General features: G+C 37.3%; 1 protein-coding gene across 2 annotated transcripts in view; it reads right to left on the reverse strand.

The window, feature by feature from the left end:
- Nucleotides 1-1,201: 1,201 nt before the first annotated feature.
- rbfox1 (RNA binding fox-1 homolog 1) overlaps nt 1,202-14,482 on the reverse strand; it is a 263,123-nt gene continuing 249,842 nt past the window's right edge. For both annotated transcript variants that reach the window (XM_056453542.1, XM_056453543.1), the window contains exons 11-12: nt 8,382-8,454; nt 1,202-3,284 (exon numbers count right to left, since the gene is read on the reverse strand). In XM_056453542.1, coding sequence (XP_056309517.1) covers nt 3,162-3,284; nt 8,382-8,454 — 196 coding nt within the window. In that variant the 3' untranslated portion in view covers nt 1,202-3,161. The remainder of the gene's footprint in view (nt 3,285-8,381; nt 8,455-14,482) is intronic.

The raw sequence follows: 14,482 nt of genomic DNA on the forward strand, positions 1-14,482 counted from the left end.
CGCGTGCGACTTTTGTGATGTTGCAGATTAGGGTTAAAGTTTATTAATCTATTAATCTTTGAAATCCAAATCCAAAATCATATTTTTTTCTCTCGTTTAATACATTTAGTTTTACAATTATAATTAAATGTCCAAAAAGCCATAATCTGAGCACAAACCAACATTCAGTTGAAATCAAAATTATTAGCCCCCATTTGATTTTTATTTATTTATTTTTTAAATATTTCCCAAATGATGTTTAACAGATTCAGTAAATTTTCACAGTATGTCTGATAATATTTTTTCTTCTGGAGAAAGTCTTATCTGTTTTATTTCGACTAGAATAAAAGCGTTTAATATTTTTTAAAATCCATTTTAAGGTCAAAATTATTAGCCCCTTTAAGCTATATATTTTTTCGATAGCCTACAGAACAAACCATCATTATACAATAACTTGCCTGATTACCCTAACTTGCCTAGTTAACCTAATTAAGCCTTTAAATGTCACTTTAAACTGTATAGAAGTGTCTTGAAAAATATCTAGTCAAATATTATTTACTGTCATCATGGCAAAGATAAGATAAGTCAGTTATTAGAGATGAGTTATTAAAACTATTATGTTTAGAAATGTGTTGAAAAAATCTTCTCTCTGTTAAACAGAAATTGGGGAAAATAATAAACAGGAGGTCTAATAATTCAGGGGGGCTAATAATTCTGACTTTAACTGTAAGAAAAATGTTGCAACAGTTGCGTTTGTCTGCATACTGTAGTAAAAATTCAATATAGCTTTTAGCGACATTTCACTTTCAAAGTGAAGCAAAACGTGCAAGAAGCAGCCTAATAAAATTTGAGCAAAAATGTCACCACGTGCTCGCATCTTTCATGAGCCCAGGCTGAAAATAAGCTCATATTTCTTTTCTTTCTTTTTTATGTGGAAATATTTGCAGGATCTGAGATCTTTCATATCCCAGAATGCGAGTGGGATAACCTAATCATGCCGCCGGAATCGGATCTCTCTCCTTCATCCTAAACACAGAGTCTTCTTAAAGGCACACAGATGACCACCTCAGACCTGGCAGCATCAATTCCACTTAACCTCCTCGGAGATGATCATTTCCCCTTCGCCTTGAGCATCGCAATGCAATTTCAGGCAATGAAATCAGATCAGAGGACAAACGCTCTCCGTCATCTGAATACAAGAAACTTCCGAGAGCCGTTCCCGTTATCTTGAGAAACTTTATTGATGGTTATTGTTATGCAGATCATAGTGCATGCACATACAATGACAAGGAGAAAGCCTGTCCACAACACGTACTTAAAGCAGAAAGAGCAGAATCACAGCAGTGGGTAAGATATTTTTGCCAAGTTGTGTGATGTGACGCACACAGTACACAAGAGGATATTTTGCAGCCGGATAAATTGGAGCTGCTCTTTTGTTTGTATTTTTATGCAATCGAAACGTTTTATAAATACAAAATAAAGAAAAATGAGATATGTGACAAACACCTCTAATTAGGTATACTTGTAAACAACATGAAGGGAAGTCTTCGCATATGCACAGCCAAGCTGCGACTCTTCAAGAACACCTCGACAGCTTGTTTGTGTAGCACTTGTAAATGACATAGTTATCATTATTCCTATTTACATATAGATATCTTTTTCACAAGTCATATAGTTCTCAGTTTCTTGATAATCAAACAGTTTCAAAGTGTAAAGGCTGTGTTCTAGAAAATAATAGTACAAAGGATGTCACATTAAAAATGATATCAAAACGAAACACCCGAAGGAAGCAGAGAAACCGAAAGAAAACAGACAACAAGTGAGGAGGAGGAGGAGGAGGAGGAGAAGAAGTCGTGATGAAAAAATTGCAGGTCGTGTGTGCAAAATTGTACAGTTGACAAAAATACTATGATTATATCTACATAATGATTGCATTACTTGTAAAGTGTTGATATAAATCTGTGTATGATTCCATAAAAAATGAGACACCTTTCTCTAACAGTTGGTCTACCACACTAAATCTAAAACATTATACAGTTGTGTTTGTCGTATAAGAGAACATTTTCACTGCACAGATCAAATTTAATACACTGTTAGTTTATTTTTTCCCACTCTCATCTTGTACAAATAAACTCTTGAGAAAAAAAAACTAAACAAAACAAAACAAAAGGTAAAAGAAACCAAATTAAAATAGAACCGGCGCTATGGTCGGCGTCTTTTTTTCTTTTTTCGTTTTTTTTTTTTCATCGTGTTTTGTCTCTCCCGTATTATAAAAGTCAGCATTTATATCAATCGACGTACTGGAAGTACCGTAATATAAAAAGAACATCTCGTGGTAGGCCTAAACTAGCGAGGGGTTGGACTTAAGGACTAGATAATAGTTAAACAGTAAAATACTGTTGTGGTGAACTTTTCGGGGAGTTTCTACGAGCTGCTATGTATAGTCGGAATATACACACTGACACCCCAGGAACATAACCTTTGGCTTTGAGTAATGACTGATATAAGACAGCTTAAATAATCGATACCTCCGTGGTCTCTTTGACCGGCTCTGTGTCTCTGCTGCGCACCTGCAACTACGCTGACCTTTTACCACGCAGACGCCCGTATCTACTCGTACCCACCATCCCCCTGCGTGCTCGTCCTCTATACGCCACAGAACCCAGAAACAAATGAAACCAAAAGAACAAAACAAAGACGTAAAGGCAATGTCAACGAAAGCGGAAACCACTGGACGACTCTAGTCACTTACACTCTTACAAAATATGATAACCCCAAAGTGACTTGTATATTTATCATACAGAACTCATTTACATGATAAAGCCCTAACAATTTGTATCTTATTATTCTTTTTTTTTTCTTCTTCATCTTTTTAAATCTAGCAGCTCTCTAGATCACCACAGAAACCTCTACAGCCAACAATCTATGTAATCTTTAGAAATTAAAAACCCACAATATTAAAATACACAGCACAAAATATCTGAGGTATAAGATGAAAAATATCCGTTTTTGTCTTCTCTCTCTTGAGAGATGCTAAAATGATGCACTACTGCATGTATTGCAATACCCAGGCCTCTGAATTACTCCTCCTTTACCCCCACAGGAAGATTCTCAATAGGTTTTGAAATGTTTTTTTTTTTTTGTCTGTTTTTTTTTTTTTGTAATGTATTTGTTGTTTTCTTTTAATATGGCGCGAAACGACTGTATCCACCTCGGTATATACTAGCCTGCAAAGAAGAAAGAACGAGACCCACATCATCGGCGTGGCTTCTGGTCTTGGCATCAGTCAAGGGTGCGAAAGCATTCTGGAAGAGAAGCCACGGGTTTGGACATGTTTAATTGACACAGCTTAGACGAGACCTACGCTAGCATTCAGACTGTTTGCTGTACATACTGTACCCCGCGGACGAAAACCAATCACGTTCCATCATGCAGCAAGCACACCGACACACCTCATGCCAGAACAGATGCATTTAGCTACTTAAAAAATGCAAAAGGGCTGAAAGAAATATACACGAGTTAACAGAGCAAATAATAATAATAAAAAAGAAAAGGTCATGGATGGAATAATGGTCAGATTTTCCAGTAAATATCCTTCAAACAAGATAACTTTGCAACATTTGAATTACAAAAGATAAATATGAGTTGTGGTCACATTAGTGAAATTTTGTCAGTTTTGCTGTTGAAACTGTACCTTTCGGCTGCATTTACACTGCATAATTCAAGTGACCCAATTCCGATTTTTTTTTTCTCCCATGTGGCACAGACTGGGTATGGCCCATGTACGTGTAAGTTGGAAAAAAACGAATGGATTCCGATTTACTCAAATCAAACTCAGGCCTTGTTGATATGTGGAAATTTATCCGATGCGAATCAGATCCGTGCCCTCGTGTCTGTAGTGTAAACAGGTAAATTGGATTTTTACCTGTCAATGTGAGTCGCGAATCACGCGTCATTAAAAACCCTATCGAATGACGTCAACTTTGATGCTTTCATTTCGGAACAGACAAAAAAAAGCATTTATATTGATAAACACAAGTATTCAAGCGAGTAAGCGAGAGAGAGAGAGAGAGAGAGAGAGAGAGAGAGAGAGAGAGAGAGAGAGAGAGAGAGCGCAACATTCACCACGTGTAAACAACAAACACACGTGACTGACAAAGGCCAATATCTAAAGGTGCGTCTGACTTGAACCACGGCTGCAGAAACGTAGCCGCCAAGCCGCTGACACTTCAGGGCTCAAAGTTGCGGCAACCATGATGACCGATCACATGGCGTCATCATCATTTGTTTATTTATTTATTTATTTATTTTTTATTTATGAAATAATACTCATCGATCACTGTTTTATTGCTTTTATTTGTTAAATGTTTCTTTTATATTCTGCTTTTTTCTTTAGTACACCTATGTACAGCACTTTGGTCAACCTTGGTTGTTTTTAAATGAATTTTAAATGTTAATAAATAAATATTGTATTGTATAACAACAAAAGATTTACAGAATAAATAAAACAGAATACAGTCTCTACAAATTACAGTTAATTTTTAAACAAGGGAATTATGAATTAAATATATAACAAACGCATGAGAGAAATAAGGGGAAATGAAAGAGAAATATAAACATAAAAAAGGAAAAGCTCTATTAAATACAAAACAATAAACACAAATTCTAGGAGTTTAATCATCACTCTTTAGACTAATACTTCTTGTTTGAATATGCTAAAAAGGGGTTTACATTTATTTACATTTATAGATATAAAACTTTCCAATATATATTAGTGTAAAAGCCAAAACAAGGTGTTTTGATTAAGTCTTAAACAATGTTTAAGTTAATTTTCGGATAATTAAAAAAAACAAACACTTTGATCCAAAAAACATTGAACAAAAGGTCATTCCCAAAATAAGTGAGCTACACTTTTAGAAAGTGCAAGGTACATCATTGTCACTTTTAAAATGTGTGCATAAATGGCTAAACAGTAAAATATTTTATAATCTTATAGGCTAAATCATTTTAGAATTATTAGTAGTTCTTTAGCTTAATCAGTTAAGAAAGCTTTAGGGTGTCAGGATCAATGATGATAATTGTTTTATTACAAGTCTGTAAGACTTATTTAAGTTAATATTTGGGTTATTCACTAAAATGTATCATTTAAATCCTTCATGGAGCTGAATGCTGGAGTCTGAAGTCTGGAGTCATGGAGCTATAAAGAAGACAGAAAATAAACCTATGCAAACAATCTAGTCTTTAGAAACAAATTATTTAACAAAAGATGATTACTGCAGTAAAATATTTGTAGTCTTTTAATAAGCATGATATATACAAGATAGAGATGGCATAAAAAGTTATAAGAATTTGTCGAATAATAAACCTGAAACACATGGTTGTTGTCATGCACTGAACACGCCAATCGTGTAATATCAGTATCGCAGCTCCTGCAGTCGCACCGACTGAATCAATTGTCTGTTCTCGGAGCGATGTTGAGGTACTTTGATTCCACATGTGACAGTCACGTGGTGTCTGCGCAGTGTCAAGCCGGACAAAATTTCTAACTGGCATACACCGTTTTAAGATAGATTTCGATCTGTCTGCACAGAGTTGCATGAAGTTGAATGCACCTTAAAACTGTTGCATTCATCATGTGCATAAATCACGCCATAGACATTACATTAAGATGCCTACTGATTTAAAAAGGCCTAGATTAAAAGAAGATGGCCAATTGAGAACTTTTTTGTCATAAACTATAGTAAAACAACTTGAAAATAAAAAAAAAGAAACCAGAGAAAAGAGCACTCTTTTATTATCAGCTGTCAGTCAGCGCCCACTCTTTTTTTCATGGTCATTGCATCTTGTCATTGTGTGCAGTGTAAATGCAGACAATCAGATAGGAATCACTTTTGATGTAAGCGGGTCATCAAAAAATCGAATAGTCACAAAATCGGAATTGACCATCAAGATCTGCAGTGTAAATGCGGCCTTCGGGAGCTTGAGTATGCTATTTATTTATTGTCATTTATTAACTGAGAACATGGGTCAAATACATTTTGAAGTAAATTTACAGAAGTGATTTAACAAACACAGAAAAAGCTCATTAAACTCAAGTAAAGGGTCGACCTTAATGTTTCTAGTAACATGTAAAAAATTGTAAAATATGAGTGCAATAAAGTTGCAAAATCATTCAGCATACACATTTATTCATTTTCTTTTGGCTTAGTCCAGGGGTCTCAAACTCAAATTGGCAGGGGGCCATGTCAGTGACTGACAATTCACAGGAGGGCCATTTTAACATTCTAGCACACGAAAAAAGCAGAAACCTGATGTAACTGATGCACTCAGACATTCTTCCCCGGAGTATCAAAGCTCCTTTTTTTTTGGTGTACATATTGAAGGGGTAAAATACTACAATTTAATAATAGGCATAATAATAGTTATTATTATTCTGTCCCAATTAATTGTTGCTTGTAAAAGTCTAACAGATAGCGTAATACAGCAGAATGCAGTTTGGCTTTATTTACTTTACCGTCAATTGTTCTTCTTAATATCTTTCTTTTTTTGTTAAACGACAACAAAGAGGGGAAAAGTATGTATATATCCACTTTTACTTTAACATGTTCAATTTAGCCTGCAGTAAAATTTTATTAATGCACATTTTTTATACAATTCTTAATATGCATATTAGGAAAATCTATTAAATCAGACCATTTGAATCGAATATTTGCAAAATTATCATTTTCCATCATCATAAAGAAGTGTTTTTACAACAATAGAGGTGATATAAGGCTGATTATAATCAAACAACCCTTAAATATTCACAAAAATATGGCTTTAGTAAAAAGAGAGCACTTACAGACATATATTTCAACATTTAAATCAGCCCCAGAAATAATCTGCATGTGCGTTACTCTCAACCGCACACTGAGAAAAAACGAAAGTTACCCGAATATATAGTGCAGTCAAAACCACAAGTGTATATGCGACTGCACAACAATGATAGTAATTAAAAATTATATGTTTTGTTGGGGCGAATCTCATTATATTTCTGATGTCAGTTGCGCCGGAGGGAAGACGAAGGGGGCTGCAAATGGCCCGCAAACCGGCAGTTTGAGATCCTTGGCTTAGTCACTTATTTATCAGGGGTCGCCCCAATGGAATGAACCACTAACTATTCCAGGATATGTTTTACGCAGCAGATGCCCTTCCAGCCGCAACCCAGTACTGGGAAACACCCATAAACTCTTGCATTCAAATGCCCTATGTTTAATTTGGTTTACCCAATTCACTAGTAGCGCATGTTTTTGGACTGAGGGGGAAACTTGATCACCCAGAAGAAACCCACACGGACACGAGGAGAACATGCAAACTCTACACAGAAATGTCAAATAGTGCAGCCAGGACTCGAACCAGCCTTTCTGAGGTGACAGTGCTAACCACTGAGCCTCCGTGCCATCCTGAATACATATTCATACATAAAAACATCCTTATTCTGAGCTGGATTGTTCTTGCTCTCTTTCAATACTTGTTCAAATTATCGATCTTCTAAATACTATATGGGTGTTTTCCAGTACTGGGTTGCAGCTGAAAGGGCATCCGCTTTGTAAAACCTATGCTGGATAATTTGACTGTTTATTCCACTGTATCGACCACTGATAAATAAAAGGACTAAGCCGAAGAAAAATGACTGAATGAATGAATGAATGAATGAATGAATATGAGACTTATTAGATTTATATAAACTATACACGTGTGACCACACTTTTGAAGAATAAACTTATAAAGTAATCAAATATTATTTAAAATCATTGCAATTATGATAAAAAATAAGCTTTTTTACTGAAAAACAAGACACAAAATGTCAAATTGATCTTTACGACATGCAGTTTGTACACAAAGTGGACATTCTGTGATCAAATACACACAAATAACACGTCACAATGGGCACCGGAGACTTTCACCGCACTCTTTCATCACGCCGTCTTTCCTCAAACTCGCTCCCTCTTTTAGCTGTTGCTACAGCACCACTTAGGTGATGGATTTAATTATCAAAATGACTAATTATTCCATTAAGGGGAGCGCTCGGCTAGGTGATATTCACAAAATTAGAAATATAATAACTAACATGCACTACACTGCCAAGAAATTAAGACATTTATCACGTTTACTGGGAGGATTAATGTGGCATTTCAGCTGCCGTTAGCACAAGAGACAAATTCAATTAAGTTTAAGTGAGGAGATGTCAGCAGTGCTAAAATCCATGCAGGAGGAAAAGGTGGGAAGAAAAGGGAAAAGAATGAGCGTACATGACAAGCGTGCACCGAGAAAAGAGCGGGGAAGGGATAAATAAAGGAGTAATGAGGAAAGAGCGAAGGGGGAAAAAAAGAAAGGAGGTTGAGAAATAAATGCGTGCTCACCATGGCACCAACGCTGTATGTGGCTGGAGCAAGTGCGTGGTTGTAGGGGTCGGCAGCATAAACTCGTCCGTAACTGTGGAGAAATGGAGAGATGGTCAGATCACGGTGGCACGGTGAAAAACACTCCTTGAATGTACAAACACAAATGTCATATGATCATTTATACGACACCACGGACTGAAGCAACTACGTATGGTGATGATTTGAGAGTGTTTGGAGAATGACAATCAGATGACAAGTCAGAGGAGAAAATCACACGGCTCTTGCAGTCATGCCGCACAGTTCAGAGGAAGACATCACCGTTTGAAAGTTGAAGGGCCGCTTGTGCAAGACTACACTTGGATTGATATAACTGCGATTGCAGCACTTACGGCTATGCAGTGTCTGTTTGTATGTACAAGCTTTGGCAAATTGGTATCAGGAGAATTTTTTTTGGAGTTCAATGAGCTTGCACAAAAAAAACCCTTCAATTTTTTAGTGCTTTAATTTAGGCATATTGATCAAAAAGGCAAAAAAATACATCACAGGATGAAATAAACACAAAACAAACGGACCAGAGATCAATGTTTCACTGTACTTGCGCTGAAAAAAATCCTAAACAGAACATTTTTTATTCTCATTTGGGGCTGACTTGATGAAAATGTTGCAGGATGTTTTAGTGGGAATGTGAGCTTAAATGGATAGTTCATCCAAAATACAAAAAAGAAAAGAAAATTTGAAGTTCATCTATTTACCCTGAGGCCATCCAAGACTTTTTTCTCTTTAGTAAAACATGAAAGCAATTTTTTAGCTAAAAATGTGGTCCTTGGAGAGTTATAAAATGGAAGTTGATAGCTACTGGCACTTTGAGAATTAAAAAACCAAACAAATCAACTCCTCATCAACCAAACAAAACATATAGAGGCAAATAACAATTAATACCTGCAGCTCCTGATGATACATTGAGGACTTAATGAAATTAAACAATTTGTGTGCGCAGGAAACTTTACAGTATTTATTACCATATTAGATTGTATTAGACTTACTGGGAATTGTCATTTAATGTACTGTAGTGTTGTCACAATACTGGAATTCGATACCAATCGCTACCGAAATTTTAAAAAGGTGAATTTCGTTCTAAAATTTGAGTGCTGTTGAGCACATTCTTTTTTTTATAATTATTTTTTCAGGGTTTTCACCTTTATTAGATAGGACAGTAGAGAGTTTTGAAAGGAAAGCGTAGGGAGCAGAGAGAGAGGAAGGATTGGCATAGGACCGCAAGGCGGAATCGAACTCGGGTCGCCGTGAACACCTGAGTGCATGTGTCAACGCACTAACCACTACACCACTAGCGCCGACAATTGAGCACATTCTTAAACAGTGCTAATTTGGCATTGTCTTTACGTGCTCAATAGAGAAGACTGTGATTGGCCAGATCATGAGTTCACCAAACTCACCGCTGTTTACTGAGTGTAACCACAGACACAGGGACACTGAAGTGTTTTAAAGCTGTGAAGATTAGCTGGCCTGTTTATAAGCTGACATACGAGCAATCCGCTTGTAAAATGCTTCAGTGTCCCTGTATCTGTGGTTACGCTGTGGTTGAACCGATGACCTTCACGACCAATCACAGTCATTTCTGTTCAGCATGTGAACACAATGGCAAATCAGCACTCAAATGTTAGCCAGAAATGGACGTTTTTAAAATTACAGTACCGATTGGTATCAAACTCCAGTATCTTGACAACACTATTGTACTGTACATGTTGCTCTGTTATTGCTTTGATTAGTTTTGCTGTTTACATTTGTAAGCTTTCGGTAATGACAAGCCTGTGGTGAAAGGGGTGGTTCTTTTTTTTCTCAAAATGTAGACTTTTTGCAGTCATTCGACTAATTTTCTATTTAATTATGAGGTTTAAACTGCGTTTTAGAGACATTTTACATTTTTGTTGTTGTTAGATTAGTTAGTTAGGCGGATGGTCACACTTTTTGTACTACAAACATTTTCTAAAGATTTAAAATAAAGAAATATGAAAAATAGGTTCCTTATATTTAAAATACAAATTCATTACATTATACATCACCAAGGGTTAAAAAAATAGGAATCTGTTAAAGTTTTTAATTAAAAACTGTAGCCTAATGTCATTTATCAGGCAAATAACAAACTGGATTTTATCTGGAGGTGCGCACGAAGTGAAGAGTGGGGGTGAAGGTTCGCGCGAACTGGAGAGCAGGTATGAAGATGGTTGCGTGTTGGGTTCGGTGCGCATAGGGACTGAACCAAAAAGGTGAGGAGCCGAGAGATGCGGGAGATGGGCCTGAAATACAGGAGACTTCCGGGAAAAACGGGAGTGTTGGCAGGTATGGGGTTGCCTTTGCTGCTTTACAACATTTTATTGGTCAATTTTTCTTTCAAGAATAAGGTCCAAAATTTGGAATAAAAGTTAATAGTAAAATGTTTTCTCTATTTAACAACAATACAGTGAAAGTTGACTTTACTTGCCTTTTTTGATGGGTTATTTTGATAATTTATGATGGCATAACAGTCAAAATAGGACAAATGAGCTAATGTATGGGACAAATACTGGACCTTTGACAGTAGGGGGGCAGGCTGGCCCCCTGGCTACGGGCCTGAATGAATAAATGTGAATGTGTGTTTAAGGAGTCACAGTATTCATTTTCTTTTAATTCCATGTCATAGTGCATTTGACTTTTATTTTATGAATGACCACAGTTTTAACCAAAAATCATTGCTACTTATAAAGAAATCACCAGCATTTTATATGGCCTGAACTGACACTGTTCTAATTTACTATGACCTTTTATGTGAAGCTGCTTTGGCACAATCTACATTGTAAAAGCGCCAAATAAAAAAAAAAAGTGAATTGAATTGAATTGAATTGAATTGAATTAAATTGAATTGAATTGAATGGCCTGAGGGTGAGTAACAGCAAATTTTCCAATTTGAGTGAATTATCCCTTTAACATACTTTCTGAGTGTCTTTTATCCTGAGATCTCACCCTGTTCTCCCTCAAAGTTCGAGCAGGCTGCGTTTGAAATCAACTCTGCCCCCCTGAGCCTCGTTATGCATGCGTGGTGTTTTTGGACCAGATAATCGAGCCAATCAGAGGGCAAAGAAACGAGGCGATTTGCATATTCCTCCACTCCCGGCGATTAAGAAGTTAATCCACTGCAAATTAGTACAGGCATTGTTATTCACTACACAGTCGCTCTGTCTTCATATTTCAATGCGCGGCCAAGTATTTTGTTTGACCTGCGTTATCTGTGTTTACAGGGGTTAGTTTTAATGAGTATGCAGTGCAGTGATCAAACCAGGGCTGCCTCCGCTCTTCTGGAGCTGAGATTGAAAAGGTGACCCTCAGGATATAGCACCTGGTGAATTATTCCTAAAGTATTAAGTAAGGGGGGAAAAGCGCTGATTGGATGAGTCACCTGAAATGCAAGAACTGGGGGGGGTTTAATTGCCGTTTGAAGGACATTGAAAATATTAGTGTTTCTGCCTGCCGGAAATGCACTAAAAACGTAGACCTCTTTGTGAGCACGGCTTCCTTTTCTCTGTTATACTATAGACTCCTCCTGCTGCCCATTGAGACAGGTCGAGGGCGGGGAAAAAAAGCCTTGATTTATGAGACCGGTAAGCTCTATGTTTGTTAATGAACACCAGCGACTCTAACATTCGGCTAAATTAGATCTGGGCCCTGAGATACAGGTTAATAAATCTCAGATGGCTGGGATATATCTGCATTATTGACTAGATGCTCATTATTTTGGAAAATGTGTGCTCCAGCAGCGCCATTCCTCTAAATGTATTGACTTTTCCCACCAGGAGACCGTACGGACCGCATTTCTATGATTTCCTTAAACAATGCCTGGCTTTAGCCAGCTCCTATATAAACGCAGCTCCTCTGATTACATCGGCTGGCGAACACGCGGCCTTCGGGGTTATCAGCAATTACTGAACCGGGACAATTAGACCATAATTTGCAAGTTTTTCAGACTCCAAATTACACATTCCAATTGTGTTTTACAGAAAACAGCTGATGTCTTCAAGAATGAGCTAAATTACAGCCTTGTTAGCATATTCATTTTGCCTGGTCGAGGAGAGAGAGAGAAAAAGAAAAGGATAAAAAAGAGAAGGAAGGGACTGGGGGAAAAAAGGGTTGTCACAAAATCAATGTGTGGACAGACAGGTCCATTTTCCGTTCGGTACACCGCAACTCAAACCAGTAACAATCACACGTGTGTCATTCCCAAGATCTAGCCACCTACATTACAAGCCAATGTGCAAGACACCATACACTACATGAGCAACCTTGATACAACAATGACAACAGCACCACACGCCTGTAAAACAATAACACACACTAACCAACCAACCAACCAAAAAAAAAAGTCTCTCTCCCACACACACACACACACACGCACACACACCTAATGTATATATATATAGAGAGAGAGAAAGAGAGAGAGGAAAGGGAGGGCAATGGTGGAGAACTCAAAGGAACGATGAAACACTGAGACAGACCAAAATCAAAAAACAATGAAAAAAAAAAAAAACAATCACAGATTCCAAGCTCGTGACAAGCGTGTTCATTTCACTCTTCAAGGAACACATGCCTCTTCCAAGCAGTGCCATGGGAGAGAGAAACAGAAGATGAGAACTACGAATGCGATGCCTTCCAGCTATCCTCATGCAGTACTCCAAAACTACTCCACTCGTCCAAAAAAAGAGCATTCAAGAGAAAAAACGGAGTAACGTAACATCTACTAATCAAAGAGAGGGGCAGAAATAAGGAGACAGCCGGGCAGTCGAAGCACTCACTGTCGAAGGTGCATAAAAAAAGGAGGAAGGGGGGAGGGGGAGGGAGGGGTAAATATATATATGCTCGCTCCCTCGTGGGTGCATCGAGAAAGTGAGGGTGATTTGGTATTCATTTATATTTATTTATTTTACCTGAGGAGGTGTTACAAGAAATTTCATCTGCTGCAACGAAGACGAAATGATTTCTGCAAGAGAAGATAAAATTTACAATACCGCCTGCTGACTGGCTGGATGGACGAGAGGTAGGGGGAGGGAAGGGAAGGGGAGGGAGAGGGTGTTAGGGTTTGGGAAAGAGGGGGGGGGGGAGATGGTGGCATAAATGGGGTTTAGTTCACAAGCAAAAAAGAACCACAGCTTTCTCTCTCTGTGTGTGCGGCCCAGAATCTGGTGATGTAGCGGGAACGGCATGCTTGGTGTGTGGGTTGGGGATGGGGGATTGACTGGAGATGCAAATGCTGGGAAGGAGTAAAGTAGAAGAGTAAAAAAAGACATACACAGTATCAGAGATGAGACTAAATCATAAACGGGCCGATTCAATAGAAACTGCAGCTATGCATGAGACGCTTTTGATTTAGCCGCTCTAACCGTCCTCTCCTCTGTAAAACCCCCTCCCTCCATCACTATTGTTCTGTAAAAGTCAAGGAACTGCATTCACAGCATTACTGAATAGCGCTGGGATGGCCTTGAACGGTCACGTAAAAAGCCGTCTGGAAACACCTGAGACTGTGACCATTATACACGGATGATATTGGAAATCAAAGCAGATAACATTATACATCAAAGTGCTTGTGTCATACACTGTAAACTGTACTTGGTAGTGAGATGTGAGAAGGGAAAAGAAAGGCGAAACTGCATTCCAGATAAATTTGGATGGAATTTTAAATAACTAGGTGCACTCAGTCATTTTTTTTACACTCAATAAAATGTTTAATATAAAGATGCGAATATCGCATTTTGAAAGAATATATAGAATAAATAATTACTTTGATGAGGTTAAAGCACATTAAATTCATGAAATGAGACCTTAAACACATTTAAATCATGATAAATCTGTTATAAAGGGTAATATATTTGAACCCACTATGAGTGTAATAATACATTCAAGTCATGATTCGATATGTATCTCCATACTTTACTCAAGATTTAATATTATCGTAATACTGTACACTAAATAAAATTAAATATTGTATCATATTTTGATACAACATTCTATCAATATTGTTAAAAATGTATCATCACTTCCCTGAAACTCATTATTATAAATAGTTTAATGTGAAC

Source organism: Danio aesculapii, chromosome 3 (genome assembly GCF_903798145.1).
Source record: "Danio aesculapii chromosome 3, fDanAes4.1, whole genome shotgun sequence".
Taxonomy (NCBI): Eukaryota; Metazoa; Chordata; class Actinopteri; order Cypriniformes; family Danionidae; genus Danio; species Danio aesculapii.